The following is a 27,943-nucleotide window of genomic DNA, read 5'->3' on the forward strand; positions in this document are numbered from 1 at the left end:
GCGCCCTTACCACCTTACTCACTTGTCTGCTTCTTTTGTCTCCCACCTCCGAGGATCTGGCTTTGGGGCAGAGAGAGAGGAGAGAGAGGTGCTGGCTTCGCAGTTGTGGGCCTGCACTTTCGCTGCTTGCTGTCTGGATCGATACACCATATGGACCGCAATGTTTGTGGCCACCCACCATGGACCGCAGTCTTATGCGGCCAAGCACCACCCGTGGATGGACCTATGGGTCAACGTGGCACCTATGCCATACAAGGTGAACCACTAACAGTTGGCCCCCTGAAGGCCACAATACAGAAATGGACGCGGTTGGCGCCTTTCTTGATTTTTTAAAGAAGTAAGAAGGCCAAGTGCACCACATGAAGGCAAGACCAGCGGCAGAACATTGGCCGGCTGCGACACCACCGGTGATTTCTAAACACTTTATTGGTGCACCGGATGGTGCTGACTGTACATGAGGGGGTGGTGCTTTTCGTGCTGGGAAGGGGTGCTCTGCACATTATTAAAGGCCGTAGGCCACAGAGCACTCGTGGGTTGGTGTATCGATGCTGGCATGCGTGCTCTCTCTATGCATAACATCTGCATGTGTCCCTCCAAAGACAGGTCCTGGATCGTAGTGTAAATAGCAGCGTAGTCTTGTAAATAATGCTCCCTACCGGCTGTATGTTTAGTTTGAGGATTCTTTCCGGATTCGGTTATCCTGTGGGTGTGTTTCTGTGAGGAGAAGGGTGCAACGTCGCAGGGGGACATATTTACTCATTTGTGAATATCTGTAAAACTGTCGCACTCAGGGTAGAGTTAATAGTAGAGGGAACTACATCTGAGTGCCACACTAAAATAGGTAAAAATTTATCGGGTCGGGACGCCCCGAGGGTAGAGAAGGGTGCAATGTTGCGAATATGGAATTTGGCCTCCATATCCGCTTGTAAATATTCCCCTATTTCCCCAATACTCCCCAACTATCCCCAATCCCCCATTCCCTAGTCCCATTGCCTGTAAATAACACTCTGTAGAACCGACCTTCCCCTTTTTCCCCCATTAAATGTCGTGCCCAGGTCCACCGCATCTCACGTAGACAACTTTCGGACATCTTGCTAGTTATTCTTAGTCTATGTCAGTTAAGGACTCCTTTCCATTAATTCTGACTCTTCGTTGCACCAGAATGTGATTATATGGCACCAGTAGTGAGTTTAGGACCTTCCCATACCTCCTTCCATCTTCTTCCCCAAACAACAACAACAACAACAACTACAGCTACAACAACAACTACAACCACGGCGCGCGGGGGGAGTGTGCGTCCTCCCACCAGCTCGGTTAGCCGCCATGACCATGCGCTCCACGGGGTTACCACGAAGGGGCTCCCTGTCAGCCCCTCGTCAAGGGCGGAGCCGGTAACCCCCCCGCATGCACCCAATGAGAAGCAACGAGCCGATTCCATCTGGGGCGGAGCTAACGAGCCGAGGGCGTGTCACTCCCCGCCGGATATACGCAGCGACTTACCGGATGTGAGGTCAGATGCGCCCCGAGCTTGAGAAGACAAGAGAGCCACCTCCGAGCGCTGAGAGACCTCCTGCATCTTTTGGGCCGCGCTATCCTGTCCCTGAGCACAAGGTGCACCTTGTGCTGGCCATCGAATACCCGCTTTCCTTGCCATCAATCCCCGTGTGAGTCAGTTTTTGTCCTGTTTCTCTGTGGTCTGTCGGGAATAATATAAGATTGTGTCTAAGTGCCTATCTTCCTTTGCTGTCCCTCTTGTAGTTGTAATCTAACCTTCCGAACGAATATAACCTCCTCCGGAGGTCTTGAGAACCGTATCCCTGGTGTCGTGTCATTTTAATCCCAGCCGTGTGTCTTTTCCTTCATTGACCTAGCGTAGCGCGATTAGTCAACGTTCGGGTATAATCGGGTAACCTGTGCAGACGTGGTCATACCAAACCGCTCGGTAAATAACATCTAAGCCGGGTCTGTAACAATATATATATATATATATATATATATATATATATATATATATATATATATATATATATATATAGAGAGAGAGGATGGGAGGAGGTACATTTGTACGATATAGAAAAGGAAAAAAAGAAGTGTGACTCGTGAAGATGAAGAGAAAAAGAAAACAATGTTGGGTGGGACATACACGTATTGTAGAAAGATCAATTATTCCACGATTTTATAAACTAGTGGGCCCATTGGTCCATTGGACCAAATCTTAATTGATCTAATCAATTTAGGAACTTCTCCAATGGCTTGATCTCTGATCATCAATTTGGTTTCAGACCAGGTCACTCTACTCTGGACATGCTGCTTCTGCTGTCTCAACAATGGATGGAGGTCCTCAATGCCAAAGAGGAAATTAGAGCTGTCTCCCTTGACATGTCACGTGCCTTCGATACGGTCTGGCACCCCGCTCTGCTCACCAAACTCTCCTCCTTTGGTATCCATGGAAATGTCCACGCATGGCTGGCGGACTTCCTCTCTAGTCGTAGTCAACGTGTGGCCCTGAATGGGTTTCTCACATCTCCTCTTCCTGTTCTGGCTGGAGTTCCCCAAGGCAATGTTCTGGGCCCTGTGCTTTTTCTGGTCTTCATTAATGATCTCTGCGACTCTCTTGAAAATCCTCTCTATCTCTTTGCTGATGACTCCACTCACTGCCGCTCCAATTCTCATCCCTCAGATCGGCAGTCTGCAGCCTCCTCACTCTCTGCAGACCTGGTCAAAATCACAGACTGGGCAAACAAGTGGAATATGTCTTTCAATCCTGACAAATATCACACTCTTACGATGTCTCTCCGAAAAGACTGACTGGACAACCCTCCCATCCACTTTCTGAATAATCCTCTCCAAGAAGTTCTGTCACTCAAGCTTTTGGGTCTCACTATCTGCCATGATCTTTCCTGGGAAAACCACATTTCAATTCTGGCCTCCAAAGCCAGTCGCCGACTGGGCATCCTCCGTCGTGCGAAGTCCTTCCTTGGCACACCTGAGCTCCTCACCACATACAAGGCTTTCATCCGCAGCTCAATGGAATACTGCTCTCCCATCTGGACTGATGCTCCTGCCTCACACCTAGCTCGTCTTCACGCTCTTGAAACCAAAGCGTTCAAAATCATTGGAATCTCCCGCGATGAAGCTACCTCCGAGGGCCTTTCACTTACTCACCGCAGGCAGGTTGGTGGTCTTTCTGTCTTCTACCGACTCCTCTCTGGCCTTGCTCCTCCAGCTCTCTCTGGGCTCTGTCCCCCAAATATTCCTACAGGTCGCACAAGATCTGCCTGCAACCCTCTTATGGTTAAACTGCCAAAATCAAGACTCTCTGCTCACCTTCACTCCTCTTTTCTTCCGCCTCTGGAACAAACTCCCTCACTCTCTTCAATCCCACTCCTCCCTCCAGGTCTTTAAAACAGCTGTTCACCACCATCTCTTATCTTCCCCCATCCAAAACCTTGATCTTTTCTACCCCCACTAATTTCACCCCAAATCCACACTTTTGAAACACCAACTTCAATCCTGGAAGTCCTTGGTGTCCATGTCCTTGTGTTTATACTTCTCCCACCCCACCCCCTTCCCACGCCGACTCCCTCCAAGCCCTCTCCCTCCCACACATTCACGATGTCCCTGCTCTCAAATGTTGTGTTTATGTGCTTCCCCTTCTCTCCCGATCTTGTCTACCGCTCCCCTTTTTATATACTTTGTTTGTTTGTCTGTTTGATTTGTTTGTGTGATAAATGTTAGCTCTTTCACGAGCCTCGATTCTGCATACAAAAAAAAACTTTTAAAAAACTCATAGCGATCAGTTTGACTTATCACATTCCCTTTTGGAAAATCGCAGTAAAGCCCTGTACTCCTGTACCAAAACTGTCCCTTTATTTGGAGGAGATGGGTTATTACTGTTCCTTTATTTGAAGGATTTTTGGGAGCTGAATTTTGGGGTATTTTGGATATTTGGGTTCTTTAAGGGTCTTTGGGGTTTTCACGGTCTTCTGTGTCTTTGGGGTCTTTAGAGTCTTTAAGGGTATTTCGGGGTCTTGGTGGTCTCAAGGGTCTTGCGAGACTTAAAGGGTCTTCAAAGTTCTAAGGGGTCTTCAAAGTTCCAAGCAGTCTAAAGGGTCGAAAGGTATATTCCAAAAGTACGTAATTAATAGACGTACATAATTAATAGGCAGGATGCAACCGGTGTTCAAACAGTACGTAATTAATAGACAGGATGCAACCGGTGTTCAATCAGTACGTAATTAATAGATATTTAGTCACATGGCTTCACGCCCTCACAGCTTCACGGACCGACTGTGTTTTTCGGTTTTATATATATTTGAAGAAGACTTTTGGTCACAAATATGCATAAATACATAACCATATACGTTTGCTCCATTATAATAAGATATCGTTTTTGGCCCCATCTCTCAATGGTGAAGAATCACTTGAAAAATTAACAAAAATTAACAAGGACGGTGGCAGGGATTTTCGAAGCTCCACACGGTCTCCACGTTTTTCGAAGTTAAGTCTGTTCACAATTGTATTTTGTCGAAACTGTATTTATCCTTCGGTGTGTGAAGTTATTGTGTGCAACTTTGGTTGTTTCTCGGTGTTTATCTTTCATAAATTGATCGTCTGTTTGCCGCGTCGCGAGCAAGGCCTTTGCCGCGTCGCGAACGATTTGAAATCGAAGTTAAGTGATTGTTCCCATTTGTATTTTCGTTAAAACTGTATTTATTTATGGTGTTGTACGTATATTGTGTCCCGACGAAGATTTTTCGTTGCAAATCTTTCATACCTGCATTGAAAATCGTGTTAATTCGTGTCGTGTCTTGAGGCCTTGTACAGTGTACACTGTACAACCTTGAGGCTTTGTTTTTCTCTCAGCGGTCCGTCGTTTGTGATCCAATAACTTTCGTTCTCTGTATTCCCAGGCTTTTCACCCATAGCCTACTTCCTTGTGTAAATCTCAACTCAAAAAAAACAAAAAACATTTCCTTCTCTGTTCTCATTCGTTTATTCATTCTTATTCGTTCGTTCGTTCTTCGACCACGTGTTTCTCCCATTTCCCCAGATAGTTTTCCACTGTTATTAACCTTCAATGTTTACACTTTCCCCTCAAGTTATGTATTCCGTCATATATTATAACACCTTTTTCTTCTTCTTCTTTAAAAGGCTGCTTTCGACTTGCTCACCAAATCAATTCATCCCAAAAAAAATATCCATCTCCTACAGTGCCTTTTTTCTACATTCCCTAAACTCTCCTGCATTCCATCCTCCATCGAGCGTCCTTAAACGTATTTTTAAATCGAAGGTCACAAGAAACTCATTTTGCAATAAATGTTCGTTTCCCATAAATCGTACACTTTCTAAAATCCAATCTCACCCCTCCCCTCCAAATCTTCCCCATAACCCCTCCCCTCCAAATCTTCCCCATCACCCATCCCTTTCAAATCTCCCCCCTTGCCCCCTCCCTCCTAAACTACCCCCTCACCCCTTCCCGCCAAGACGCCCCTCGCCCCTCCCCTCCTAGACTCCTCCCTCACCCCTCCCCTCCAAATCTTCCCCATCACCCATCCCTTTCAAATCTCCCCCCTTTCCCCCTCCCTCCTAAACTACCCCCTCACCCCTCCCCGCCAAGACGCCCCCTCGCCCCTCCCCTCCCAAACTCCCCCCTCGCCCCTCCCCTTCAAATCTCCCCACCCTCATTGCTTTTCAATTCCCCCCCTCTCACTCCCCCTCCTCAAAGCGTCCTCCCCGCTTCTTCCCCCTTCCAACTCTCACCTCCATCTCCCCCAACCTTCTGCCTCGCTCTTCCCCCTCCTCAAATAACACCTCATTGTGCCTCACCCAATCACAATCAAACCTTTTGTCCGCCCCATCCTTCCCTTTCTCCGAGCTATCCTGAACTCTCTGACGCACCTTCAACAGCTCTCCCTACCTCTTCCACCTCTTCCACATCTTACCCTACCCATCCTCTCCCCTGTTCTGTATCTGATGCTCCCCCTTCCTCTTCATTAGCGGTATGGACCTCAAACATCCGGGGCCTTCGTTCAAACTTAACTGATCTCTCCATACAGGTTGCTTCTGTCAAACCAGACGTGATCTGCTTAACAGAAACTTTCCTCCTTTATGATGTCTCCAATTCCTTAGTATCTCTCCCGGGCTACTCCCTCCTCCGGTATGATAGACCTGAGCCTCGTCCTGGAGGTGGGGTTGCTATCTTTATCAAAAACTCTCTTCCTCACTCGCCCTGCACTGCACTCTCTCCACCTCACCCCCAGGAATACCTCTGGATACGGCTTCCCCTTCGCTCCCACCTCTTGTTCATATGTGTGTTGTACCGTCCACCAAACAGTGATGACTCCATCTACATCTCGCTGTCTGATAATATGGACCAACTTCTATCTACTCATCCCAACTCTCTCTTCCTCATATGTGGTGATTTCAACTGTCATCATGCCAGTTGGCTGGGTGTGGGTACCTCTCTCACCAGCCATGGCTCCTCAGCAAAGGACTTCTGCGACTCACTGGGACTGACACAATGTCAATTTCCCGACCCGGATCTCAGTCAACGGAACATCTTCTTTTCTGGACTTGGTTATGACTAACTTCCCTGAAAATGTCTGCTGCTCTTCTTCTGCTCCAATCGGATCATCTGATCATGTCCTTGTTAAAGTGGACATCTCTCTGACCATCCTCAGGGAGCCTGTTCAGCGTCGACGAGTCTGGCATTTCACTCAGGCCAACTGGCACGGTCTTCAAGCAGCCATCATTCATCTGGACTGGTCTCCCATCTCTACCACCTCTGACATCAACTCATCCTGGGAATTCTTCCAAAGCAAATTGCTCTCTCTCATGCACAGATTTATCCCATCTTGTCTTCAGTTGTCATACCCTTCCTCCCGTCCATGGTACACGGAATCTTGTGGTGAGGCTGTTGCCCAGAAACAACTTGCCTTCATCTCCTGGAAAGCAAATCCAACGGAAGGAAATCTCATTTCCTTTCACAAAGTCCGAAACAAGTGTGTGTCCACCCTCAGGAGAGCCAGGAAACAATATCTCTCCGTTCTCAAGACCGAACTCTCTTATCTGTCTCCCTCTTCCAAATCCTGGTGGCGTCTGGTCAAATCCGTTTCTGGTGTTTGTTCCCCCTCCATCCCCTCCCTTACCTCAAACGGCTACACAGCTGACTCCGCACGTGAAAACGCTGAATCCCTCAACTCTGTGTTTGCCTCTAAATATTGTGTCCCAAACCCATCCCTCTCTGTACCCGCCATACCCAGTCGTACCCTGCTGCTCCTGGACTCCGTGTCCTTTCCTCCTGACAAGGTGGAAAAGTTTCTTTCAACCCTCGACTCTGATTCTGCAACTGGACCCGACGGCATGAGCCCACAGGTCCTAAAATCCTGCTCTGCCGCTCTATCTCACCCTCTCTCTGTTCTGTTCACCCTCTCTTTTGCTCAAGGTCAACTGCCATCTGCTTCGAAATCAGCCAACATCACCGCTTTGCACAAAAAAGGTGCAAAAACAGATCCTAGCAACTACAGACCAATCAGCCTTCTCCCAATTATCAGCAAAGTCATGGAATCCATCATTGCTTCGGATATGAAATCTTTTCTCTTCTCCAATGGCTTGATCTCTGATCATCAATTTGGTTTCAGACCAGGTCACTCTACTCTGGACATGCTGCTTCTGCTGTCTCAACAATGGATGGAGGTCCTCAATGCCAAACAGGAAATTAGAGCTGTCTCCCTCGACATATCACGTGCCTTCGACACGGTCTGGCACCCCGCTCTGCTCACCAAACTCTCCTCCTTTGGTATCCATGGAAATCTCCATGCATGGCTGGCGGACTTCCTCTCTAGTCGTCGTCAACGTGTGGCCCTGAATGGGTTTCTCTCATCTCCTCTTCCTGTTCAGGCTGGAGTTCCCCAAGGCAGTGTTCTGGGCCCCGTGCTTTTTCTGGTCTTCATCAATGATCTCTCTGACTCTTTTGAAAATCCTCTCTATCTCTTTGCTGATGACTCCACTCTCTGCCGCTCCATTCCTCTTCCCTCAGATCGGCAGTCTGCAGCCTCCTCACTCTCTGAAGACTTGGACAAAATCACAGACTGGTCAAACAAGTGGAACATGTCTTTCAATCCTGACAAATCTCACACTCTTACTATGTCTCTCCGAAAGGATCGACTGGACAACCCTCCCATCTACTTTCTCAACAATCCTCTCCAAGAAGTTCTGTCGCTCAAGCTTTTGGGTCTCACAATCTGCCATGATCTTTCTTGGGAAAACCACATTTCCGAGCTGGCCTCCAAAGCCAGTCGCCGACTGGGCATCCTCCGTCGTGCGAAATCCTTCCTCGGCACACCTGAGCTCCTCACCACATACAGGGCTTTCATCCGCAGCTCAATGGAATACTGTTCTCCCCTATGGGCCGGTGCTCCTGCCTCACACCTAGCTCGGCTTCACGCTGTTTAAACCAAAGCTTTCAGAATTATTGGAATCTCCCGCGATGAAGCTATCTCTGAGGGCCTTTCACTCACTCACTGCAGGCAGGTAGGTGGTCTTTCTGTCTTCTACCGACTCCTCTCCAGCCTTGCTCCCCCAGCTCTCTCTGTGCTCTGTCCCCCAAATATTCCTACAGGTCGCACAAGATCTGCCAGCAACCCTCTGATGGTTAAACTGCCGAAATCTCGGCTCTCTGCTCACCTTCACTCTTTCATTCCTCTTTTCTCCCGCCTCTGGAACAAACTCCCTCACTCCCTTCAATCCCACTCCTCCCTCCAGGTCTTTAAAACAGCTGTTCACCACCATCTCTTATCTTCCCCCATCCAAAACCTTGATCTTTTGTACCCCCGCTAAATCACCCCAGATCCACCTTGTTTGAAATTCCAACTTCTTTCCTGGAAGTCCTGGCAGTGTCCATATGTTTTATACCTCTCCCACCGCCCCCTTCCCATGCCCCCCCCCCCAAAGCCCTCGCCCTCTCTCAGATCTCTCGATGTCTCCATGTCTCTCGGTCCCTGCTCTCAAATGTTGTGTTTGTGTCCTTCCCCCTCTCTCCCCATCTTGTCTGCCGCTCCCGATGTTATATGTTTTATGTGTCAGTTTGTCTTTCTGTGTGATTAATGTTCGCTCTTTCACGAGCCTCGATCTTGTATACAAAAAAAACAAAAACAAAAAAAACAAAAAAAAAACAACAATTGTCATATGCAGAGCCAGATCTTCACCAAAATCGAATCAATTCATCCTTGTGAAACACCCAAACCTGTCCACCAAATATTGTTTGAATCCGTCCTTAACCTCTTCCTTTTTGAGAAATCCTGCTCACAGATATACAGACTAAGAGGGATGAAAACATAACATCCAGCCACAATTCGTCACAGAGTTCACAATCCATCTGCTTTACAAAATCCAAACCAAACAACATTTCTTTGCTTTGACTCTTGAAAGCAAACATTCCACAAAGTGCTGACTGCATTACGTGAAAATGCCATTCCTTTATTTATGCCTTTCATATCCCAACCTTTGGTGGAAGAAGGCAACCGAGGACTCCATGGTAATAGAGAAATTGCCCCATTATAATAAGATATCGTTTTTGGCCCCATCTCTGAATGGTGAAGAATCACTTGAAAATTAAAAAAGAAATTCTCATATGCAGAGCCAGATCTTCACCAAAATCGAATCAATTCATTCTTGTGATTGACTTGGACACCAGAGAAATGACTTGGACATTATCGCCGATATCAATTACTTTATTCGTCTACCTTCTTGTACAAAAAATGATTAGTGGAGCAGCACTGTGAAGAGGCTTATTGTGGGGTCGGATCCCATTCAGGTTGTGTTGGCTGCTGCATCTGGACCGCAAAGCCTTTATATCAATAAGAGTGTGTGAAAAGAGGTTCGTAAAGTTCGAAGGGCAATACGATATCATCGAAGTGAGGAGGCAAATCAAAGAATGGAAGATCCACATGTCTGAGACTTGAATGGAGTCGAGTGAAAGCACAAGGGATTGACAACTGTGACAGAACTGTGGTACAAGTACAAACAAGAAAGAGCAATCAAATTGCAGAAACTCGCCAAGACGTGTTTGTGTGGTGTATTTTGTGTGGTGTATTTTGTGTGGTGTATATTAGCTGCTGTATTCGTGTGGTTTATTGGTGACGTAGATTTATGTTCAATCAAAACTCAACTAAGTCGGCGGCGAGGTCACGTCTTTTCGAAGCTGTCCATGCGCTCACGCTTTCGAAGTTAAGTAATTTTTCACAATTGTGTTTTTGTCAAAACTGTATCTATCTTTCGGTGTGTGTACCTATATTGTGTCCTTAGTACGATTCTCGGTGTTAACTTTTCATACATGTATACAAAATCGTTGGTTAATTCGTGTCGCGTATTTTGAGACCCAGTAGGCTACAGTGTCCGACCTTGAGGTTTTGTTTTTCTCTCAGCGGTCCGTCGATTGTGCTGCAATTACTTTCTTTCTCTGTTTTTGTCCCAGTTTTTCACCCCATACTTCCTTGTTTAAAATCTCAACTCAAAAAAAAAAAAAACCCAAACGTGCATAGTTTTCACTGCTCAATTTAAAAATGTTTAAACTTTCCCCTGAAGAACTGTATTCTGTCGTATATTATAACACATTTTTCTTCTTCTTCTATAAAAGGATGCTTTTGACTTGCTCACCAAATCTATTCATTCCAAAAAAATTTTCCATCTCTTACAGTTCCTCTTTTCTACATTCCCGAAACTCTCCTGCACTCCACCCCTCCTTCAGCGTCCTCAAACGTATTTTTGACTCGAAGGTCACAAGAAACTCATTTTGCAATACATGTTCGTTTCCCATTAATCGTACACTTTCTAAAATCCAATTTCAACCCTCCCCTCCAAATCTTCCCCATCACCCCTTCCCTCCAAAACTTCCCCATCACCCCTCCCCTCCAAAACTTCCCCATCACCCCTCCCCTCCAAATCTACCCCCTTGCCCCTCCCCTCCAAATGTTCCCCATCACCCATCCCTTTCAAATCTCCCCCCTTGCCCCTTCCCTCCTAAACTCCCCCCACACCCCTCCCCTCCGAGACTCTCCCTCGCTTCTCCCCTCCTAGACTCCCCTCTCACTCCTCCTCCTCCTCAAAGCATCCTCCCCGCTTCTTCCCCCTTCCAACTTTCACCTTCATCTCCCCCAACCTTCTGCCTCGCTCTTCCCCCTCCTCAAATAACACCTCACTGTGCCTCACCCAATCACCATCAAACCTTTTGTCCGCCTCATTCTTCCGTTTCTCCAAGCTATTCTGAAATCTCTGACACACCTTCAACAGCTCTCCCTACCACTTCCTCCTCTTCCATATCTTACCCTACCCCCCCCCCCCCGTTCTGTATCCGATGCTCCCCCTTCCTCTTCATTAACGGTATGGACCTCAAACATCCGGGGCCTTCGCTCAAACTTGACTGATCTCTCCATACAATTTGCTTCTGACAAACCAGACGTGATCTGCTTAACAGAAACTTGCCTCCTTCATGATGTCTCTGATTCCTTGGTATCTCTCCCAGGTTACTCCTTCCTCCGGTATGATAGACCTGAGCCTCGTCCTGGAGGTGGGGTTGCTATCTTTATAAAAAAAACTCTCTTCCTCACTCGCCCTGCACTGCCCTCTCTACACCTCACCCCCAGGAATACCTTTGGCTATGGCTTCCCCTTCGCTCCCACCTTTTGTGCATATGTGTGTTGTACCGTCCACCAAACAGTGATGACTCCATCTACATCTCGCTGTCTGATAATGATATGGAACAACTTCTATCTACCCATCCCAACTCTCTCTTCCTCATATGTGGTGATATCAATTGTCACCATGGCAATTGGCTGGGTGTGGGTGCCTCTCTCACCAGCCATGACTCCTCAGCAAAGGACTTCTGCGACTCACTGGGACTGACACAATCTGTCAATTTCCCGAACCGGGTCTCAGTCAACGGAGCATCTTCTCTTCTGGACTTGGTTATGACTAACTTCCCTGAAAATGTCTGCTGCTCTTCTTCTGCTCCAATCGGCTCATCTGATCATGTGCTTGTTAAAGTGGACATCTCTCTGACCATTCTCAGAGAGCCTCCTCAGCGTCGACGAGTCTGGCATTTCACTCAGGCCAACTGGCACGGTCTTCAAGTAGCCATCAATCATCTGGACTGGTCTCCCATCTCTACCGCCTCTGACATCAACTCATCCTGGGAATTCTTCCAAAGTAAATTGCTCTCTCCCTCATGCACAGATTTATCCCATCTCGTCTTCAGTTGTCATACCCTTCCCCCCGTCCATGGTGCATGGAATCTTGTGGTGAGGCTGTTGCCCAGAAACAACTTGCCTTCGTCTCCTGGAAAGCAAATCCAACAGAAGGAAATCTCATTTCCTTTCACAAAGCCCGAAACAAGTGTGTGTCCACCCTCAGCAGAGCCAGGAAACAATATCTCTCCGTTCTCAAGACCGAACTCTCTTATCTGTCTCCCTCTTCCAAATCCTGGTGATGTCTGGTCAAATCTGTTTCTGGTGTTTGTTCCCACTCCATCCCCTCTCTCACCTTAAATGGCTACACGGCTGACTCCGCACGTGAAAAAGCTGAATGCCTTAACTCTGTGCTTGCCTCTAAATCTTGTGTCCCAAACCCATCCCTCTCTGTACCCACCATACCCAGTCGTACCCAGCTGCTCCTGGACTCTGTGTCCTTTCCTCCTGACAAGGTGGAAAAGTTTATGTCAACCCTCGACTCTGATTCTGCAAATGGACCTGACGGCATCAGCCCATGGGTCCTAAAATCCTGTTCTTCTGCTCTTTCACTCCCTCTCTCTGTTCTCTTCACCCTCTCTTTTGCTCAAGGTCATCTGCCATCTGCTTGGGAATCAGCCAACATCACCGCTTTGCACAAAAAATGTGCAAAAACAGATCCTAGCAACTACAGACCAATCAGCCTTCTCCCAATTATCAGCAAAGTCATGGAATCCATCATTGCTTCGGATATGAAATCTTTCCTCTTCTCCAATGGCTTGATCTCTGATCATCAATTTGGTTTCAGACCTGGTCACTCTACTCTGGACATGCTGCTTCTGCTTTCTCAACAATGGATGGAGGTCCTCAATGCCAAACAGGAAATTAGAGCCGTCTCCCTTGACATACCACGTGCCTTCGATACGGTCTGGCACCCCGCTCTGCTCACCAAACTCTCCTCCTTTGGTATCCATGGAAATCTCCACGCATGTCTGGCGGACTTCCTCTCTAGTCGTAGTCAACGTGTGGCCCTGAATGGGTTTATCTCATCTCCTCTTCCTGTTCAGGCTGGAGTTCCCCAAGGCAGTGTTCTGGGCCCTGTGCTTTTTCTGGTCTTCATCAATGATCTCTCTGACTCTCTTGAAAATCCTCTCTATCTCTTTGCTGATGACTCTACTCCCTGTCGCTCCATTCCTGATCCCTCAGATCGGCAGTCTGCAGCCTCCTCACTCTCTGCAGACCTGGACAAAATCACAGAATGGGCAAACAAGTGGAACATGTCTTTCAATCCTGACAAATCTCACTCTTGCGATGTCTCTGCGAAAAGACCGACTGGACAACCCTCCCATCCACTTTCTGAATAATCCTCTCCAAGAAGTTCTTTCACTCAAGCTTTTGGGTCTCACTATCTGCCATGATCTTTCCTGGGAAAACCACATTTCAAATCTGGCCTCCAAAGCCAGTCGCCGACTGGGCATCCTCCGTCATGCGAAGTCCTTCCTTGGCACACCTGAGCTCCTCGCCACATACAAGGCTTTCATCCACAGCTCAATGGAATACTGCTCTCCCCTTTGGGCTGGTGCTCCTGCCTCACACCTAGCTCGTCTTCACGCTGTTGAAACCAAAGCGTTCAGAATCATTGGAATCTCCCGCGATGAAGCTAACTCCAAGGGCCTTTCACTCACTCACCGCAGGCAGGTTGGTGGTCTTTCCGTCTTCTACCAACTCCTCTCCGGCCTTGCCCCCCCCCCCAGCTCTCTCTGGGCTCTGTCCCCCAAATATTCCTACAGGTCGCACAAGATCTGCCTGCAACCCTCTTATGGTTAAACTGCCAAAATCAAGACTCTCTGCTCACCTTCACTCCTTCATTCCTCTTTTCTCTCGCCTCTGGAACAAACTCCCTCACTCTCTTCAATCCCACTCCTCCCACCAGGTCTTTAAAACAGCTGTTCACCACCATCTCGTATCTTCCCCCATCCAAAACCTTGATCTTTTCTACCCCCGCTAATTTCACCCCAAATCCACTTTTTTGAAATTCCAACTTCTGTCCTGGAATTCCTTGGTGTCCTTGTGTTTTACACTTCTCCCACCCCCCCCCCCCCCCCACCCTCCTCCCCCTCTCTAGTCGTAGAGCCGTGTTTCAATTTTTCTCCATGGAGTGGTTTCAGAGTTACAAAGTTGCAAAGGTTTTACCAAGATGGCGCCCATACCACGCAACCAATGACGTCATAATTATCATTAAAAATTATGCAGGAGAAGCCGCTTCTATGCTGAAAATTTTGTGTCAATTGGTCCAAACAAGATTTTAGCTCTTTCGCGAGCCTCGATTCAGTATACAAAAAAAAAAAAAAAAAAAATGGTTTCAGAGAAAAGCCGACTCACGCTCTGTGTGGATAGACAAACAATCTGACACAAATGCAATACCTCTCCTTTGGTGAGGGTAAAGATTGCAGCTTTTCGGAGAATGCGAAGGAACAATGAAGAATTTTTAACAACAAAAAAGTTCTTTTGTATTGTTAAAGGAGCAATTTTGCAGATTACCATAAACACACTGATAAATACTTCAATGGTTGTGGGTAAGCGGTTACCAGGAGGACGGCGGAATTTATTGAAAGCTTTTACTTTTATCCTTTAATCGAGGATTTTGTTTACAAAGTATAAAAAAAATTATGCATCGTGCAATTTTTTCATAAATGCTTTTTAACAGGCGAGTGTAAGCAAGTTGTTAAGCCCACGTGACTCGCTGCCAACGTTGTAGTTTAATTTCAGTTGTATCGGAGCAAAGATGAGTGAGTGAGTGAGTGAGTGCGCAATCGCTTTACCTGGCTGCTTTATCCAAAATCGATGTGCTTTTAAGGAATAATTACCTGTATGAAATGGGACAGCGAGGTGTGTTAAGAGTGTCTGATGTAGACATTACTCTTTTCTGCCTACAACACTTTACGCTTTTCACTTTACTTTTTTTTCCCCCTTTTTCACGAGTTTCACTTTACTTTTCCCAAAAAAAAATTATTACTCTTTTGTGCCTATAACAAAGAAACGCACCCAATTTGAAGTTAATTGTTATAATGTTATAGACAACACAATGTAACAAGATTGCGTAAATTGAAGTCCCCAGGCATTTTAATTTCTTCATTTCTTACATTGAATTAAAATTCACACCGTCTTTCTCTTTACATCTTGGCCGTCTTTAATATTTACACCGTATTTTTGCTGTTTTATAATTATTGTTTTTATAATTATATTTAGTTTTTATAATTGTATTTAGTTTTTATAGTTATATATTTTTAGTTTTTATAATTGTATTTTTATAATTATATTCAGTTTTTATAATTATATTTAGTTTTTATAATTACATATTTTTAATTTTTATAATATTGTATTTTTATAATTATATTTAGTTTTTATAATTATATTTCGTTTTTATAATTATATATTTTTAATTTTTATAATTGTATTTTTAAATTATATTTATTGTTTATAATTATATTTAGTTTTTATAGTGAAATATTTTTAATTTTTATAATATTGTATTTTTATAATTATATTTAGTTTTTATAATTATATTTCGTTTTATAATTATATATTTTTTATTTTTATAATTGTATTTTTATAATTATATTCAGTTTTTATAATTATATTTAGTTTTTATAATTATATATTTTTAATTTTTATAATTGTATTTTTATAATTATATTTATTTTTTATAATTATATTTAGTTTTTATAATTATATATTTTTAATTTTTATAATTGTATTTTTATAATTATATTTATTTTTTATAATTATATATTTTTTTTTTTATAATTGTATTTTTATAATTATATATTTTTAATTTTTATAATTGTATTTTTTAATTATATTTAGTTTTTATAATTATATTTAGTTTTTATAATTATATATATTTTAATTTTTATCATTGTATTTTTATAATTATATTTATTTTTTATAATTATATTTTTATCGTTTTATAATATTATTGTTTTATAATTATAATTTGGAATAATTACACCTCAAATTATTTTTTCTGACACGGCAAATATATATATATATAGCCTTCACTGCAGGAGACATTTAACGGGATGAATTTGTTCTTCCCGTGTGTACAGGCTCTCTCTCGTCCTATCGTGTCCCTTGGATCTCACGCTGTTTCCAATGGACACGCAAAGGTGCAAGATGCAGTTGGAGAGTTGTGAGTGTTTATGGATCTTGACTCTTGTTTCTAGAAGAGTTTATTACCTACACTCCACCTCTTTATCCTCTATGTTGAATGATGATAATAGTAATGGCAGTCTGAATGCCTTAACTGTTGGTTTTTCCAAAAAACCACAAACTTACACCACAAACTCTAAGTGCAGGTATTTTTATTACAAATCTCAGATGTGGTCTGAAAGTTTGTGAATGTCATATCTTGACTCATTCCAAAAGTGCACAAACTACAAAGATTTTACTTTTGAAAATATCAGTACTCTTGACCTATATTGCAGCTTATTTCTTTGAATAATAAAAGAAAGGTGCAGTTATCATAATCTACAGTTTTCCTTCTCAAAAATACTAATTGAAATGTGAAACAAACTGAAACTGCGAAAACAGATTGGAGAACGTTTATGAAAAACTTTGATAAAGTATCAAAAGTATCGTAATTCAGAACAGTTTACGACTCGGTTTCATAAATTGTGTGATTATGAAATCTGAAAACAATCGACACCATGTGTGATCATCAAGTGTGTGGCTTAACATATCGACTGTCTTGATGAATCTTTGAAGAATCTTTGAAATGCACAATCATCCGGATTGTTTTTATATGTCCCAACGTGCAATCGTTGAGATAAATATTGTTTTTGAAAATAAACGGTTCGGTCTTTCAGAGGAATTCAATATCCAGCCAAAGAAGCTCCACAGGTACAGCCAAACAATCTCTTTGGCTGTCTTCATTCTCTCACACACAATATATATATATATATATCCATAAATAAATCTACATATGTATCCAACAGGAGGAGGTCATGGGGATGGTACAGCATGGGAAGCATGGCTTGGGGTGGATGAAGCATGAGCGATGGGGAAAGGCATGTGTGAAAGAGAGGAAGAAGATGGTTGAGAGGGAGGTGAGAAGAAAGGAAGAGGAGGGGAGATATGTCAAAGCAGTCGGTCAGGCACAGCAAGGTGCTTGGACTAGGTGGGAAGGTGTGCCGGTGAGGATGTTGAAGTGGCAAGAAAGAGATTTGGAGGATGGAGCCAATATTGTTGAATTTCCTGTTGCGGGCAACTTATGATGTGCTTCCATCACCAGTAAACTTTAGATTGTGGGCGTTGTTGCAAGAGGAGAGATGTTATTTGTGTGGAGGTGTGGGAACGGTGCAGCATGCACTGAGTTCATGTTCAGTAGCACTGGCAGCAGGACAATACAGGTGGCGACATGATCAGGTGCTGGTGGTGGTGGTGCAGATGGTGCAACAAGAGGTGCTGAGTTCGAGAGAAAGAAGAGTGGAGAAGGAGACTGATGGGGGAGAGGTGTGGTTTGTCAAAGAGGGCCAAGTGGTAAGAAGTGGAAAGAGGAGGAGGTGGAAAGCAAGAGGGCTGTCAGATGCTTGTGATTGGCAGGTGGTGGCAGACCTAAAGCTACAATTGGTATTCTCAGAGGAGATCTGTGTGACAAGGTTGCGGCCTGACATTGTCATAAGGTCAGGTGCAACAAGACAGGTCATCTTAGGGGAATTGTCTGTACCTTGGGAAGAGAACATGGAGGAGGTGCACGAGAGGAAGAGAGGAAAGTACAGTGAGCTGGAGGCAGAGTGCCGGGAGAAGGGTTGGCGAGTTTCGTGTCAGCCATTTGAGGTGGGGTGTAGAGGGTATATTGGCAATTCCTTTTCTGCATTTCTTGCTAGGCTCGGAGTGTGTGGGACAGAAAGAAGGAGGATGTGTGACAAGGTGGCCCAGGTTGCCTTGAAAGGCTCATTTTGGATGTGGGGGAAGTTTATGGAGGCACGTCGAACGGTGTAGGTTGGTTGTGTGGTTTTATTTTTATTTTTATTTTTTGTTACTATTATTATTTCTTATTATGTGAATGTGAGTGGAGTGAGTGGGTGAGGGTGTGTGTTTTTGCATGAATTAATTTTTGCATGAGTGTGTTTTTGTATGTTGAGTGTTGTATGTTGTAAGGGTAGGTGGTTGGTTGGTGTTGTGTGTGTGTGTGTGTGTGTGTGTGTGTGTGTGTGTGTGTGTGTGTGTGTATGTATGAATGATCTGGTGTGTTTTGTTGGTGAGTGGTGAAGGGTATAAAGGTGGGTGTTTGAGTGTTCTACCATGTTTGTTTGGTGTTGTGGATTCTGTATGTGGAGGTGTTGTTGTTGTAGTCTGCGTTCGCACTCGCTGGGGGTGGGGGTATGTATGCATCCAGGTGTAGTTGCTGGTTTTGGATGTGTATGTGCCCCTGCTGACCCACCTTAGCTGACCGTATCGAGGTTGAAGGGCCGAAACGGGATGATGCTGAGGACCTCGACTGAGGACCTGGTCAGTGCGCACACTTGTGACCAGGTGTGTTTTGAATTTATATATATATATATATATATATATATATATATATATATATATATATATATATATATATATATATATATACACACACAAACATATTGTTGTGGTTTTTAGAACCCTCCACTTGGTAAATTTTTGTTAATGTTCCCTTATAAATAATCCCCTGTAAATACTCCCATTTTTGGTGTAAAGTTCAAAGGTCGCACCCAAGTTAGGTCATATTGCAACACGTAGCAAACCATAGATTCTTCTTTCGTTATTTCATTAGTCTATGTTTCAGGTAAGGATCTGTTTCAAATAGTTTGAATCTGCGTTGTATTAATCAAATAAGATAGGCCCCTTCAATTATCCCCAATCATCTCTCTCTCTCCAAAGTGCCAGTAGCCGTATTGCAGCGTTCGCTGCCCTTTTGGTTTGTTTGCTGGCCCCAAGCCGCCATTACGCACGTGGTCAGAGTGGAAGAAAAAGGGAGGAGCGGCCAGGAACATGGGCGTGACCCCATCAACGCGTCACGAGGGGAGGTACGAATGAACCCTCGCGGCCAATCCGGGGCGAGGCGTGTTCACGGGTAGGCGGAGCAAAGTGGACGCGGCTTGATACGCGAGGCTTCCAATAAAAACGGGAGCGCAAAGCCTTTTCATGGAGAGACAGAGAGAGGGAGACACCAGGCGGAGTTGAGAAGAGCAGAGACCGAGGGAGATGAATGAGAGACATGAGGAGAGAGAGAACAGCGCAGAGGCGGCGAACTTAAGAACATTGCGCAGAGCTTCGTTTGGGAAGATAGTTGTCAATACGACTGCCGTGGTACGCTATACGTGCATTCATCCCAGCCCCTCGCGTTTGTAAGGTCCGGTCACGTGCCAACGACGTCAAGCTGCCAGCCGTCCTTCACCCGCAGACACGGAGCCTGGACCAGTGGACCATCCCCTCACCTGGAACCATTCACCTGGACCTTCCTCCCCTACCAGCTACCTTTCGTGTGAGTCTCTTTGTATTGTCAGGGCGTGTTATATAAGTGTCTAAGGTTGCCCTATGTCCTTTTGTTGTCTCTTCTGTATATTCCCTTCTTTCGTTTCCTCTTTTAGATAGTAATAAATCATATTTGTTCTTCCTTTACCCTTCGTATTCTTTGCTTCCTCCCGTCCGATCGTCTTAGTCATTTCCCCATTGAGTACCTGTGGCACAATTTGGCCAACAGCTATAATCGGGTTTAGTCCTTTTGTTAACGGCCTGAGTCGTGGCTCAATTCACTCAGTGTGTCCATTACAGCCGCGGCTCTCGCGGGGCTCATTTCCTCGCTTACCGGAAGGTGCTGGTAATTAGGTAATAGGAACAATTGGCCTACAACCCTATTCAGCGCTGACTGGAAGTGACGTCATAGATCCAGGACCGGAGACGGCCAGCTAAATAGACGAGGGGATTAACCCCCCCTCGGTAAGGGGAGCGCCATGCTCCGAAATCCGCAACAATATATATATTGTTACAGACGCGGTTTTAGATGTTATATTGACCGAGCGGTGGTGTATTACCGCGTCCGAACAGTTACTCCCCGATTAGAACCCGATTCCACCCGACGTTGACCAGATCGCCCCACAGATATTCTATCGGGAAACCTCTAAAGCGACCGAAAGAGAAGGAAAAGAGAAAAAGACAGAGTACGGAGGAAGAACAGATTTATTATACACACACAAGCAAAAAGGAAGAGCGACCAAAATTATTTACAAGCAATGGATGGAAAAAGCAGTCACACAGTGCATCGTTAGCTTATTCTACTCAATTTACTTAATCCCAAGACAACGAGTAGGACAGGACGTTCACACTTACACAGGGGATATTGCAGGCAGGTAGGGCTTGAGGTGGATTGCTTGAGAGGGAGGCAAGGTCGGAGGCAGCAGCTCTCAATTCCTCGCGGTTTTTGGCGGGAAAACCCTCCGTCGCGTATCCGCTGCTGTAGACGTCACGCGCTGGTTCGGCACACCTGCTCCTCTTCTTGTGGTGGAGCCGTCTCCCTCCTTTCAGCGCGTCTCTCCAAAGCTGGTTTCCTTGCCGAGTACCTCTCCTCTTTGGCTTGGAGCGTTTCGCATCTCACTGCTCCTCTTGGTGCCGCCTCTTTGCTCATCTCCCAGGTCATCTGGTAAAGCAGTCCCTTACAGTCGCTTTTATCACCTCGGGCGGAATCAAGCCGCCGGCTGCGAGGGCACGCCTACCGGGTCGCTCACCGCGGTGCTGATTGGCCATGCGACCCTCTGGCTCACTCCTCCCCTCTATGACGAGGTGGAGACACGCCTTTCTTCTCCGAGATTAGCACATGGGCAATGGCGGCTTGCGGGATTGAACACAACTCCCACCCTTTTGAAAGGAACTTTGGAGAGCGGAGATGTTTGGGGAAATTGCAAGGGCCTACTCTTATTTTGTTTGATACAATGCAAAGTCAATCTAGTGGGAAACACAGATTTAGCCTACATGGAATAAGGAAATACACTATTTAAAAAGATATATCGTGACCTGCGTGTAAGTTTCATGGAATTAACTAGGAGGACGGCTGCGACCATTATTTACATTAACAGGGTGTTACCATACTTTTGTAACGTTCACATTGTAACGTTTTCACATTTGTTACACTTCCTACAAAATTGTTACACTTCTCAAAAAAAGCCGTTACACTTCTCAAATTCGTTACACTGCACCCTCCTTTCTTCAGGCCTGTGGTCGGGCCTACTAAACTTTAACTTAGTGTGACACGTAGGTGTAATTCCCTCTACAATTAACCTGACCCTGAGTGTGACAATCTTAAAACACAAATAAGTATGTCCCCCTATTGCATTGCACCCTGTCTAACAGACTCAAGCCCACAGCTAACCGAATTACGGAATTATTCTCAAACTATACATTTACGGTGGGGAGCATTATTTACAATGACGTGATTTCTTATTTACAACGCAACCCAGGACCTGTGTTTTTTTTCTTTTTTTCTTCGGGAACAAGAAAAAGAAATTCCTGTTGGGAGGGAGGAGACAGCACGCATTGCATCGATGCACCAGTACCAATACCACCAAAGCACCCAAAAGCACCACAAAGCACCAAAAGCACCACTCGGTGCGCAGTCACCATGGTTCTTAATAAACACAACAAAACAACTGGTGGTGGTCTTCACTTTCTCTGCTGGGCCGATGTTCTTCCCGACGTCTTCTGGCTTCATGCGGCCTATTTGGACATAATAAAAAGCACAACCCGTGTCCATTTTTATTTAGGGCAACAGGGGCCAACTAAGGGTGGTCCACCTGTTTGGCATAGGTGCCACCTTACCGAGGTCCGCAAGCAAGATTCCCTGGCCACAATGGCCGGTCTCCAACAGAGGTGCCCTGCCCCAGAACCTGGGGTCCATCAAGTGGTACTTGGCCGCAGAACAGCGGTCCATAAAGTGGTACATCAACGCAATGCATGCTGGTTCTGGGAATCTCGGGCGCACAATGGCCACCTCACGCATGCTCCCCTCGGCACCCAATGGCGCACAGGTCATGTGGGAGACAAAAGAAAGACAATTGAGCGAGGGGTAAGGTCACAAGGGTACACGTCAATAAGGCAATGCAAGGCGAAATGCGTACGGAGGGCGAAGTGAGAAAGCTCGTCCCTACCGTACGTCACCCCCCCTGTCACCTACCCTACCCTTGCCCTTACCCCATATGTACAAAATCTACACATTACCAATTCGTCACTGCTGTCACGTCTTCCCCATATTTCCCCTATACCAAATTCGTCACCACAATCCCTCTAACCAAAATTTGCCATCACCCAATTCGTCATCAATCCTCATAAGGAGGCAGAGATGGAACATCAAAGCACAATGTCACACCCACGTCATGATGCGTCTCACAATCCAAACATTTGCATCATAAAAAATAATCAAAACATGGCATGGTGTGGAGTACCTGTCACCTCAGGTGAGTGGATGCAGATGGTGCGAGGAGACTTCATCCTAACTACTTTCTAAATGACATTAACACACTTTACACTACCCGGGGTCTTTCCCTGCCAATCCATTGGCCAACTTACACTATGGGTTCTAAAAACCAATTCCCATTGACCAAACTGTGGTGCTTCTCAATTTGGGGTCTCACTCCCCCGATTCATCTCCCGGTGCCCTCGCACAATTTCTGGGCTGCGACGTGTAGCTCTCCCAGCAGGTCTACCCACCTGCACACCTCCACCACTGTAGTTGCCACCCGAGCTTACCTAGCTCCTCACCCTAACCTATCTAACTGGGGCAGGCCCCTCCTGGCTCTGTCACCCCACTCGGTGCCCTCTGGCACTGGGCTACCCGGGTCCGTCCTCCGGATCCTCGGGCCCCATCCACAACAACTACTACCGGCTCCCAGAGCCCACCTGCGGCCTCACCTGGCCGACATCCTTACAGTGGTGGAGCGCCCAACCAACTACACACACTAACAGGCTACACGCCCCGCCATTTCCACGACACTAATGCACCCATCCAAAGACCATTCTTTCACCCGCACCACAGATGCCAATATCCAACCACAATTTACCTATACCCTCTACCTAACACTTACACTACCCGCCCCGGGTATCCGTGATGGGGGTCCACTCTTCCCCCATTCACACCTTCGCACCATCCACTCCACTCCACAATTTCCACCATACTCACTCCACGACCATCCATTCCAATACTCCATTAATTCCACACTACCATTCTCCATACCTGCTGTTGCACACCTGTGCCCTCACACCTGGTGCCACCTGCACCCTCCTTTCTTCCTGGACCATTTGGTCATCACAATACACAATCCCTATCACTCACTCATACACTGCTCCATCCACCTGTTCAGTTGCACACCTGTGCAATCACACCTGTTCAATCACACCTGTTCAATCCTCACACACACGGCATCATCTCAGCTAACTACTCCCCTCTGAAACTTGCGCTTCCCAGTCGTCCCTTTAAACTATTGCGCTCCCACGTCATTATAATCCACACTAATCTACCTGCGTCCCCACTACAGGTATCAGTCACTAACTAACCTTAACGTCACCTAATGTCATCTTCGCTAGATCCCTACAATATAACCTAACCCTCCCTGGCTCGGTTGTCATAGCCACCCCATGAACTATTGCGCATTTGCCCCCACTTGTGAGGGATGGTGGATTTGCCATCCCACCACATCGGGGGTCTCTCTATCAATTTTGCTCGTCCAAATTCCAACCAATTCAAAAATTTTCCATTTACTGCCAATTCTACCCACTATTATAAATTTCGTATCAAATCACTACCATCATCATCCGTCTACTTATTACATCCTCTCGGTGCGCCAATTCCCTTCTAAAGCTCGGCTTCGTACAGCCGAGCCATGAACGCGGGTTCTTTTGTGCCAGCGGCTGGATACGTCCCGCATTCGTGGCAGGGACGGGGGCTTACCCGGGCCGAGATCCCACGCACCACCTCGGCGTGGAGCCATCCAATGTCCCGATCTCGACCTGCCGGCACGTCTCAATAGAAAGTGGTCGCCATGACGACCCTTCCTATCGGGCTGCCCGCTCCGCCTAGTGGAGCCCGGACGCGGCCGTTCCAAGCGAGGCACAGCGTGGATCGCGTACGGCGGTTCTTTCGAAACCGCCGTGGTTCGGATCCCCGCTGGTCCTCGCGGCACGCGAAGCTGCCCGACGCGCACCGAGGGCCCGATTCGGCTATAAGTCGTTCTAACCTCTAACCCGGTTACCGTCGACGCCTCACCTGGATGCTTACAAGCATACGCTACCCCTTTCTTGCTCATACATGCAGCCGTTTCCATGCTCCTCGTCGTACCTCTTCTTACACACCTCGGTACACTCATTCCGCTCACCGACTTGGTCACACACCTGACCACCGAACACCTTGGCACACATTCGTCGCTCGCACACCTCACCAACACACCTCTTCGCGCCCCTTTCTCGGTCACCTCCTTTGTGACAATCACAGGTGTGCTCTCACCCGCACACCCAACCACGTGCCTCACTACCAATTCCAGCGTGCATTCCCACTCACGCTCTACCATTCCAGGTGTGCATCCTTCCATTCCAGGTGTACATCCTCGCTCACCTGTCACAACCAACTCACGCTCCGTGTCACTCTCACTACTCTCACCTCCACTCTCGGTCGCGCACTCACCCTTAATCTCGACAGCACACTCTTTCCTCATGCACCCGTCTGTTACACACCTTTCTCGCGCATCCTTTTGCGCACACTCTTTCGTTACTTCCTCCGTAACACTTACCACACCGCGCTTCCATGTACCCCCTCGCACACGCGCTTCGACCAACTCACTCTTGACGGCACACTCACTCCTCGGCGTGCACTTTTTCCTCACACACCCCATGGTCGGACATTCTCGCACACCTCTTTTTTCGCACACCATACCTGTCGCACACTTCACCAACGGCCTTTCACGAACACCCGGATCCAAACCAATCCCCAAGCCGACTGAAGCTTTCCTCACATCATATACATTGCCACTCACCTCCGTACCTCGTCTCCGCACCTCCTTTGCCACCTGCAAACTCTTTATTTGGTTAGTGAGCATCACATTATGAGTTGAGCACCGACCTTGTACATATTCCATCACCTCCTCCTGGATTTCTCTTTTAGTTTCTGTCCGTCTCTTCTTAATTTCACTCACCTCTTCTTCCACTTCCTCTAATTTTTGTTTAACCTCTTTTATTTCTCGGTGCGTCTCCTCAAGTTCGTCCTCTAAGGCTACCGTGACCGTCTCTATGTGCATCCTCACCTGCCGGTCCTTTGTCTCCATTATCTCTGTCACCTCGTCCACCCTCATTGTCAGCTCCTCACGTACCATCTGACATTGCCTCTGTGTCGCTATTAAGTCATTTTTAATTTCTTTTTGTGTCACCTTTAACCCTCCGAGTACTGCAGTGTTCCTTTGAACCTGCTCCACTAACTTCGTTTGTCCCTCCGTCAGCTGTTCCACCTCCTCCGTCAGATCTTCTATTCCCCCTTGTAACTTTGCCGTATTATTTCTCACCTCTTTCTCCATACGCTTCTCACCTCGCTTTACCTCCTCGCGTAGCCCCGAAACCTCCTCACTTACCCCTCGTCGTATTTCCTCCATCTCTTTTGTAGATGCCACCCTCATCTGTCCCAATTCATCCCTCTGAGCATCCAGTTTGGTTTCTACCCCGATTTTCACCTCCTCTATCTGCTCTCCCATTTGTTTGATTTCCCTGGCAGATTGTTCCCCTATTTCCCGCAATTTGTCCTCCATCCTATTTTCTAACCCCATTAACCCATTTTTCACCCCCTCTAACTGATTCTCCTGGGCAGCCATTCTGTTTTCCACCCCCGTTAACCCATTCTTTACCTCTTTTATCCCGTTGTCTAACCCCTCAAAATTATTGTCGAACTTCCCAAATTTCTTGTCTAACTCCTCACCGGTACCCCTCGCTTCGTCCCTCATTACCCCCATTTGCCCCATAATTCTGCTTTCCATTTTTTCACTATCAGCCCTCCTTCTGTTTTCCATTTGTTCGCTATTCTTGTCCATAAGGGCCTTCATTTGTATTAAAAAAAGGTTCAAATCCACCAACGTCGCTGCTACGGTCGCGGCAAAATTTGGTGCCGCTACACCCACGTGCGCGAGGACGCCACTTTGCGCGTCTGATACTTCCGCAACCACATTGCTATTTTTCTCCTCCTCCCTTTCCTCCACATACATTTCCCCGAGGTCCTGGGTCGATTCCACCCTGTCTATCTCTCCCACCGACATCCGATCGCCTTGATTGTCCATGGCGCGATCTCAAAATTCGGGTTTTATAAAACAAAATAAATTTCGGCAGCTTGTAATTTTGAGCGCGTTAAGCGCGCTTCGGGTCCGATTTCGGGTCCGATCTCACTCCTCGACACCAATTGTTACTCTAATAGTACAATTGGTGTTCCAAAATTTGGGCCTAACAAATTTAGTCCCAGGTCCGAATCCAACTCCTGACAACCAATTGTTACAGACGCAGTTTTAGATGTTATATTGACCGAGCGGTGGTGTATTACCGCGTCCGAACAGTTACTCCCCGATTAGAACCCGATTCCACCCGACGTTGACCAGATCGCCCCACAGATATTCAATCGGGAAACCTCTAAAGCGACCGAAAGAGAAGGAAAAGAGAAAAAGACAGAGTACGGAGGAAGAACAGATTTATTATACACACACAAGCAAAAAGGAAGAGCGACCAAAATTATTTACAAGCAATGGATGGAAAAAGCAGTCACACAGTGCATCGTTAGCTTATTCTACTCAATTTACTTAATCCCAAGACAACGAGTAGGACAGGACGTTCACACTTACACAGGGGATATTGCAGGCAGGTAGGGCTTGAGGTGGATTGCTTGAGAGGGAGGCAAGGTCGGAGGCAGCAGCTCTCAATTCCTCGCGGTTTTTGGCGGGAAAACCCTCCGTCGCGTATCCGCTGCTGTAGACGTCACGCGCTGGTTCGGCACACCTGCTCCTCTTCTTGTGGTGGAGCCGTCTCCCTCCTTTCAGCGCGTCTCTCCAAAGCTGGTTTCCTTGCCGAGTACCTCTCCTCTTTGGCTTGGAGCGTTTCGCATCTCACCGCTCCTCTTGGTGCCGCCTCTTTGCTCATCTCCCAGGTCATCTGGTAAAGCAGTCCCTTACAGTCGCTTTTATCACCTCGGGCGGAATCAAGCCGCCGGCTGCGAGGGCACGCCTACCGGGTCGCTCATCGCGGTGCTGATTGGCCATGCGACCCTCTGGCTCACTCCTCCCCTCTATGACGAGGTGGAGACACGCCTTTCTTCTCCGAGATTAGCACATGGGCAATGGCGGCTTGCGGGATTGAACACAACTCCCACCCTTTTGAAAGGAACTTTGGAGAGCGGAGATGTTTGGGGAAATTGCAAGGGCCTACTCTTATTTTGTTTGATACAATGCAAAGTCAATCTAGTGGGAAACACAGATTTAGCCTACATGGAATAAGGAAATACACTATTTAAAAAGATATATCGTGACCTGCGTGTAAGTTTCATGGAATTAACTAGGAGGACGGCTGCGACCATTATTTACATTAACAGGGTGTTACCATACTTTTGTAACGTTCACATTGTAACGTTTTCACATTCGTTACACTTCCTACAAAATTGTTACACTTCTCAAAAAAAGCCGTTA

The 27,943-nt window shown here is 46.3% G+C and overlaps 1 protein-coding gene across 1 annotated transcript in view; it reads left to right on the forward strand.

Moving 5' to 3' along the window:
- LOC137426023 (glycine receptor subunit beta) overlaps positions 1-27,943 on the forward strand; it is a 253,604-nt gene that overhangs the window by 108,193 nt on the left and 117,468 nt on the right. The window contains exon 6 of the mRNA XM_068114744.2: positions 16,334-16,416. Coding sequence (XP_067970845.2) covers positions 16,334-16,416 — 83 coding nt within the window. The remainder of the gene's footprint in view (positions 1-16,333; positions 16,417-27,943) is intronic.

This window comes from Myxine glutinosa, chromosome 4 (genome assembly GCF_964187855.1).
Source record: "Myxine glutinosa chromosome 4, kmMyxGlut1.1, whole genome shotgun sequence".
Taxonomy (NCBI): Eukaryota; Metazoa; Chordata; class Myxini; order Myxiniformes; family Myxinidae; genus Myxine; species Myxine glutinosa.